An 8325-nucleotide genomic window follows, 5' to 3' on the forward strand; every position below is an offset into this window, starting at 1 on the left:
TTGTATTGTCATTTCTTGGGCAAATAACAAACTGAAACAACTAAATAGTCTATATTCACACATAAGAACAAAAATGGTACATATTTTGTTTTTATTTGATATTCTTGTTTGGCCTCCTCCCTACTCCTAACACTTTTTGATCTTAAGAGCTCTTTTAAGGGTTACGAAGATGCTTTATGAATAACCTACCCTTTTCTAAGATCTTCTCTTTAATTTAAAATGTGGTAAAGTGGAAATTGCCACTAGGAGCAGCTCTTTGTACTGAATACGGGCCCTGAATATGAAACTAATTTTTTTGCTGTCTCCTACTTATTATTCCAAAATTTTGTTAAAAAGTGTTGTTTTCACTGTTTTCATTACATACAATATGCATCAAATGATTGTGCGTAAATGTACGTGATTATAACAGCAAAAGATAACAATGTAGGTGTTTTGGGGAAAACAAATAAAACTTGGTTAAAACTCAGTACTACAGTAATGTTTCCCTCCTCTGCCATGTTTATTTAGACTGTAGATTGTGTCTTGGTTTATGATTGATGTAATGATTTGCCTAAGGTAGCTGAATGTGAAACAAATCTTTAACCACGTGATGCACTGATTCAGATGAATCATTTTGACTGTTTGTCAAGATGTGAAATCAGCAACCTTTTAGTTTTAGTTTTATCCTACAAACTTATGATAACAGGTATATTGTTTATATTCTAATAACAAATGTCAAAGAAGTTAGTCATGGGAGTAGTTGCCATTTTCCAAAATAAAGAGAGCAACTGTTTCTGTGTTAGTTTTATTCATAGATGTGGTGAAGGCATGACACAAAATGACATTTACAAAACACCTGTATGAAAAGGAAAACGCACACACACAAGTGCAAACATACTAGGCTTTACATACACAAGTGTTTACTATGACTGCTGTATAGAGATATTGATCAACACAAGCCAAGAACATGCTATAGGATTTCTGTGGTAAGTAATTCCTCCAGTGGATCTGAAACCTGTAATATATTCCTATTAATAACAAACTGCAATCAGGGGTATATGCACCATGAACAAACTCCATGAAATTAGTCTATTGTTGGGGAAAATATTATTGTTGTTGTTATTATTTATTATTTTTTAAATTAATTTTTCCAAGTTAAAAACACATTATTTATACTTATATAGACCATTTCGTAATAAAGGAAAAAATGAATTACTTTTTGTTTTAAGTAATTCTGGCTCTGAAAAATGTAAATTGTATTCTATTTAAAACTAATTTTACAACAATGGAAAATTAACCTTTACATGCAGTGGCCCAAAAAAGTGTCTGAAAACTTGGCAACAAAATAAAATGCATAAATGCATTCACATTAAAATATTTAAAAGTCTGGAATCGCTATATATAATGAAATTAATACTTTCAATCCATATTGATTAATTAAATTGGTCAAAGAGACAGTTATGTTACAAAAAGGTTTCTATTTTAAATAAATACTGTCCTACAACTATTTTCAGCTGTCATAACACCAATAATAATAACGACAACAATGCATGTTTCCTAAGCAGTAAATCATCATATTAGAATAGGCTCGTATAAGATCGGTGATGTCCGCGAGATGCATGCTGTTTAGAAATGTGTCCAAATTACGGGTAGGTCCGACTTGCTCTTATGTCATGCTTTTGTGTACCAAAAAAAAAAAAAAACTCCCAAAAGCTGGCGGCTGTGTCGGATTGAGCAGTCGGGGGCAGCAGCTCTCCAAGGACGGCGCTGACCAAAAGCAATGATAAAGAAATGGCTGAGGACGCAGCTTAATGCTCATTGGTTCAAACAGCTGTGATGTTGCCATTCTCTTCTAAAATGTTTATTTTGTTTGCGATCTTCGTGTGAAATATGTGATTGTTGTCATATTACTATAAACATCTAAAACATTTGTTCCTGTTAAAGTAAACAATGGATGACAAATACGCCTCTCGTATGGAATTAAACAGCACTTTTAGTGTCTTGTTCATCGTATTTATTTTTATATAAAAGCAACAGAACTGAAATTATATCATGTTTATCAGCAACACAGCACCTGAAAGGGAATAACGCCATATCCGCATTTGATCTCGTAGGTATCTGTTCAGCTTCCAGAGCTCAAAACTGTCCGTCCTCCCCTCACTGTAGCCGCCTACTCTCGCCCAGAGCCAGAGAGAGAGAGAGAGAGAGAGAGAGAGAGCGAGCGAGCGAGCGAGCGAGCGAGAGAGAGAGAGAGCGAGCGAAACTGCTCTGCTCTCGCCTACATTTCAGGCGAGGCGTATCTCAAACGAGCCCAATAACTTCTGAAGCGACTTCAAGCGGTGCTACGCAGACCAACCGGTGTTTGACAAAGAACCGCGAGAACGATTCGAAAACTTGAGTCCTCTGCTCTCTATAGCTCGCGATACTTTGGTGTCAAACACCGATCGGTCTGCCCAGCGCCGCTTCAAGCCGAACACACCTTTGAGCAATGGAGCTTTTTACGTTGTAGTGTAGTTATTTAACCTCATTACGGTTTTTGACCATTTTGATAAATGCTGCCTTGAACATAAAGTATCTTATTTGGTACTCTTACGTTTTGAAGGGCAACGTGTATAAATCCAATATATATTATATGTAATTAACAACATTATTAAGAATTTGAGAATAATCATTCATTAGTTCATAAATACGTTTATACTGGTTTATTTCAGTTGTTATATGTAGTGACGTATTCAATAAAAACAATAAATAACCAATAAATAAAAAAATAACCAATAGAACCAATAAATGTTTTAATATATCGCAAGGTACAGAAAGGAAGAACACAACCAACTGAAATAAATCAATGTAGACAATAGCTAAAGGTTGCGCAGCTGTAGCCTAACCTTACACAAAGGGAATGTCTGTCATTCAGTCGTAGACGATAGCATAAAACGTGCATAAACTCTTATGAAAGGTAAACTTTAGTATAGGCATAATTTCAGCGAGAAGCTGAAACTACAGTTAGCCTACCTTTATTCAAGTACCTACACATAAGGTATAAAATGTCGGATCCGGAGTTTTCTGTAAAGCGGCTTTGGAACCATTCGGCCCGCCCCGCTTAGCTACTAATACACCTGCCGTGGCGTCTGTTTTGCCATAGTTTGGAGCTTCAGTGACAATCAAATCACACGTAGCAGCTGATAAAGATTTTTACTACTACATCAAGAGACAAACCGAGCAAAATTAATGAAACTCCGCCGCTTCTTCACGCTCATAACCTGTGTTGGCCTCACCGGTAAGTAGCATTGTAGCATTTAAAAGCTCTCCGTGGTGTTGATCTCTGTGAAGTACCAGTCACACTGCGCATGCGGAAGTCGGAAAGCGGAAACGCGGGCTTTGGAGAGAATGCCTTACAAACTTCAACACTGCCTTGTGAATTCGTATCAAGTAGGCTAGTCTTTATGTGTCTTTAATAGAAGTACAGCGTGCTGAATTAAAAGAATGCAAACTTTAATGTGTAGGTGTAGTAGATGACATATTTTTACATTTTGGATATATTATCTATTATATGTAGAACTATGTATTTTAAAATGATACCGGATAGCGTGACATCTTAATACGACCGCGTCGTAGAAATTTCGCTTTTTGAGTCTAGTGAGTTTTTTTAAAAAAAGGTGTAAATACGTCACTCAGCAATTTACAATATACATATGTATTTTATTAGGTGCCGTGGGCGACATGACAGTGGATGTAAAAAGGGGAGAAAACATCATCCTACCAGACAAAAATCATGTCATGGGGGATGTCAATCGAGTGATGCTGTGGAGACGTTACGAAAACGGCACACAAGCTATAATCTTCCGCTACTGTTCCAACAAAGAGACGAAGAGAGGGTGCCCCGCTATCGACGACAACAGAGTCCAGCTTGGATCTGAGAATGTTTCTGTAATCATTCGTGATGCCAGAGCCACTGACGCAGGAAGATACATTGTCGAAGTGATCGGGGACAACACTATCAGGGAAGAGTTCACCGTTGTATTCACCGGTTAGTATTCTTAAGTGCTGTAAAAATGTATTGATACTATAACTTTATTTGGACATGATGGGTGAATGTGACATAATTTAACACATAATAACAACAACAACAAAACTAACATATTCCACATTAAAATCCATTTAGAGTCTTCTGGTGGCCAGTTCACAGTGATCATTGGTGTGGTCACTGGTGTGATTGGTGTGGTCATTGTAGGGTCAGTGTTTGCTGTATACTTACGTAAAAAGGTAAGTATTGTCACTCAGTCATAACAGTAGTGATTATATATTTTACAGTGCAGTTTAGTGTGACTTAAATCTCTCATCCCTATACAGAAAAACCTGAAGAAACTTGATTCCTGTGACAGCACAGTGGATTCAGAAGTGGCGGACAGTCAATCAAGCATCACTGGAGGTCAGTCCACTAGACTAGATGTCTTGGGTTTTGAGTCATGATCAGAAACATTAGGTATTTTAATTGGGATTTAACATTTTACAACCTGTGACAAACTAGACTTCAATTTATAAAATACATTCTGACATTTTCAGACAGTCAAGTGTCAGTGCTGTATTTTTTTTTTTTTTTTTTTTCAAATATTTAAACCAGAACCTGGTCATATTTTTTTTTCCAAACATTTTACCAATTCCAAACCACATCAGTCTTAATAACTACTGTGAATTTTGTATTTAATCATTTATATGTGATATATAATTGTCCATGAAGGCTGGAAATGAAAAACTCCTTATATTCAGGTGTGCATAAGTATTAGGCATGTTTTCTTTTACAGATAAAATGAGCCAAAAAAGGTATTTAACCCAGACTGAAAAGTCCAAATTATTAAATGCCCATGAGAAGAATGCAAAACTAATGCATTACAAGAATTTGCAAAGTTAAGGCTTGACCATTGGACAACGAAATGCTTGTTGAGTCTGCATGGTCAGAAAAAACAGGTGGAGAAGAAAAGATGAATGTTAACTGCAAAAGAATTAGGAATTAAGGTGAAGAATTAGGTGTGACACCATCAGGAACCGTTTAGTCTCCAGTGCCACCATTTTCCAGAACTGCAACCTACCTGGAGTCTTCAGAAGTACAATGAAGGACAAGCTCTTGAAGGACAAGCATCACATTCTCTTGTACCTCTGATTCAAGAATTTATCTTCCAGAATCTAGCAGTACATTTTGGGAGTTCATGTTTAGTCTCCTATCCTGAAAAGTCTGACTTGCAGAGATAGACTAAAATGAACTCCCAAAACTTACTGCCAGATTCTGGAAGATAAATTCTTGATCAGAGGTACAAGAGAATATGATGCTTGTCCTTCAAGAGTCACTCTCAACTTATCTGTCTATAAAGTCTATAAAAAAAAAAACTGTCTTCATGTATTTCACAACACGTCAGCTTGTTATTCTTATTAAGTCGGGATTTTTTAGGATTTTTTACCAAGCAAAGTCTCTGAGAACCTGACACATTGCACTTCTGAAGACTCCAGGTAGGTTGCAGTTCTGGAAAATGGTGGTGCTGGAGACTAAATGGTTCCTGATGGTGTCACACCTAATTCTTCACCTTAATTCCTTATTCTTTTGCAGTTAACATGCATCTTTTCTTCTCCACCTGTTTTTTCTGACCATGCAGACTCAACAAGCATTTCGCTGTCCAATGGTCAAGCCTTAACTTTGCAAATTCTTGTAATGCATTAGTTTTGCATTCTTCTCATGGGCATTTAATAATTTGGACTTTTCAGTCTGGGTCAGAGTATGTGAGCGGAGTGGAGCGACAACGATTTCCCCTCCGCGCTGCGAGCATTTTATAACCGCTCCGCTCCAGCTCCGCTCCAGCTCCGCTCCAGCTCCGCTCCGGGTTCATCGTTTCCCGCTCCCGCTCCACTCCTCGCTCACTGATACCAGAAACACCACTCCGCCTTCGCTCCGCGTCTAAACTATTTCAGTATGTTTGAAATGCCACAGGTCTGTTCATAACGTATATTAAATAAAGAAAAGCATTTAAAGGTTTATGGCTGCTTTTTGCAGTGCAAATATTTGTGATTGAAATAACAGTACGTTTCGTCAGTTATTTTATGTACAGATCGCTGCATTTCTTACAGATTTCTTCTCATTTGAAATCAGATACAGATGAAGTAGCACAGTAAGTTTACATTTGTTTGAATGCATTATTGAGAGAGCGATTGCGTGTGCATAAGTATTGTACTTTTTTAAATCACACTTTCACTTGAAAATATTCAGTATCTTGAGGGAACAAACTAATTCATTGAAATATATGACTTTCTGCTCATGTCCATTGCCGTCATCCTAGTCTTTGTATTCTTTCTGATTTGAGTGAAAGTTCTATCAAACTAGCTAGGCTATGTTTAACACGTGAATTCTTGCTCAATATGCAGTTATATTATGGGTCGTTGTCATGACTTGTACTCGTGATGGAGCGATGCTGGAGCGCTCTTGGAGCGAGTAAAAACCACGACGCTCCGACTTTTAAAATTTCCGCTCCTCTCTCCTTTAAAAATCACATCGCTCCACTCCACGCTCCGCTCCCACTCCGCTCCGCTCACATACTCTGGTCTGGGTTAAATATCTTTTTTGGCTCATTTTATTTGTAAAAGAAAACATGCCTAATAATTATGCACACCTGAATATAAGGAGTTTTTCACTTCCAGCCTTCACGGACAGTTATACATCACTTACAAATTATTAAATACAAAATTAATAGTAATAAATTGTATTGTTATTAAGATTGTTGTGGTTTGGAATTGGTAAAATATGCTTGGTAAAAAAATATGACCAGATTATCAACATGCCTAATAATTATGCACACAGTGTATTTCCATGTAGTTAAAGTAACCTAACCTTAATAACCTTAATAGCCCTGTAAAACAAATTGTGTCACTTCACTGACATGAGCACTAATAGTGCAAAACTCTCCTTTTCCTATAATCAGCAGATGAACACGACACAGACACATCTTCTGAGGAACACTGCTTGGTAGAGAAGAAACCAGAAGACCTTCACAGACCAAATCCATATGCAATTAATTCAATCAATAATAATAACAATAATAATAATAATAATAATAATAATAATAATGATAATGATAATGATGATGTTATTATACATATGAGTATGTGTTCTAATGATGTAAAAAATTGTAACAAAATGTCTTTGTATTAATTTGTATTAAATTTTTTACATCATTTTCCTTGCTCTTGCAATGCTTGCTCTTGTTGTTTATTTTTATGGTTGTTGGGTTTATGGAATGTCTTAAAAAATGATATGTAAGTCAGAAGGAGCTTTATTACCAAGTGCGTTTACACACACAAGGAATTTGATTTGGTGACAAAAGCTTTTAGTGCAGAAGAAAGTACAGACATAGTGCAAACATACATGATGGCGTACTTAGGAATTACACAGTAGAGGTGAAATATAACACTAAAATAAGAAAAACTGAAAATCAAATAATGCACTATATACAGAAGTGGAAATATAGAGAAAAAACTTTGTTTAAATTAACATACAGATGTTATTTACAAGTGTGTAGTTTACAAATGTACAATTTTCGGATTCTGTGTATAAACATTGTGATGTATAGTTATAAACGTTTTAATTGTTCAGGCTGAATATAGCCTGTGGGAGAAAAAACTGTTCTTGTGCCTGGCTGTTCTAGTGCTCGGTGCCCTGTAGCGCCGACCAGAAGGCAACATTTTGAAGAGGAAGTGGGCTAGGTGTGAGGGGTCCAAAGTGTTTTTCTTAGCCCTGTTCCTCACTTAGAGATTGGGCATGGGGGCACCAATAATCCTCTTAGCAGTCCTGACTGTCTATTGTAGATCAGTGTTGGGAATATGCAAACAAGTGGGAATATGTGCTATCTTAGTGAATATTTGTGCTGGTCAGATGAAGTCCACTAAAGTCAATTAAGATTATTCATCATGACTATTCATAATATCATCATGACTTAGTCTCCAGCTTTCTGCTCGTACTTCGCTTCCTCTGTCACTCTCAGGGTTTCTGCAGGTCTTTTATTAAATTATTACATTTGTTGTATCAAATTTAAGGCCATAAAAAAACATAAATTGTACAAGTCCTAATTATGATTTCAAGAGATCTCTCAAATTTGGGGACGGAAAGGCCAGAATTGCGATATGGCTCAATGTGACGATGAAACTTTAAAAGGCTATGATTTCATTAAATAAACATGAGCACTGCAAAAATCATCCCAAACACAGCCGCAGCACTGTTTTGCAACATGACTGTGTTTCACTCCTGAATGAATCAACCATTTAAATTATTAAAAGTCACTTGCTGCCACCTACTGCCAGTTTTAACTT

General features: G+C 36.6%; 1 protein-coding gene across 1 annotated transcript; it reads left to right on the forward strand.

Annotated features, from left to right (window-relative positions):
* Nucleotides 1-2198: 2198 nt before the first annotated feature.
* On the forward strand, nt 2199-7722 carry LOC127161008 (citrate synthase-related protein DDB_G0287281). The gene is made up of 6 exons (XM_051103656.1): nt 2199-3408; nt 3686-4006; nt 4142-4242; nt 4330-4408; nt 6945-7121; nt 7682-7722. The coding sequence occupies exons 1-6, from the start codon at nt 3327-3329 to the stop codon at nt 7720-7722; spliced, it is 801 nt and encodes a 266-aa protein (XP_050959613.1). The 5' UTR covers nt 2199-3326.
* The last annotated feature ends 603 nt before the right edge of the window (nt 7723-8325 follow it).

Source organism: Labeo rohita, unplaced genomic scaffold (assembly GCF_022985175.1).
Source record: "Labeo rohita strain BAU-BD-2019 unplaced genomic scaffold, IGBB_LRoh.1.0 scaffold_520, whole genome shotgun sequence".
In the NCBI taxonomy this organism is placed as follows: Eukaryota; Metazoa; Chordata; class Actinopteri; order Cypriniformes; family Cyprinidae; genus Labeo; species Labeo rohita.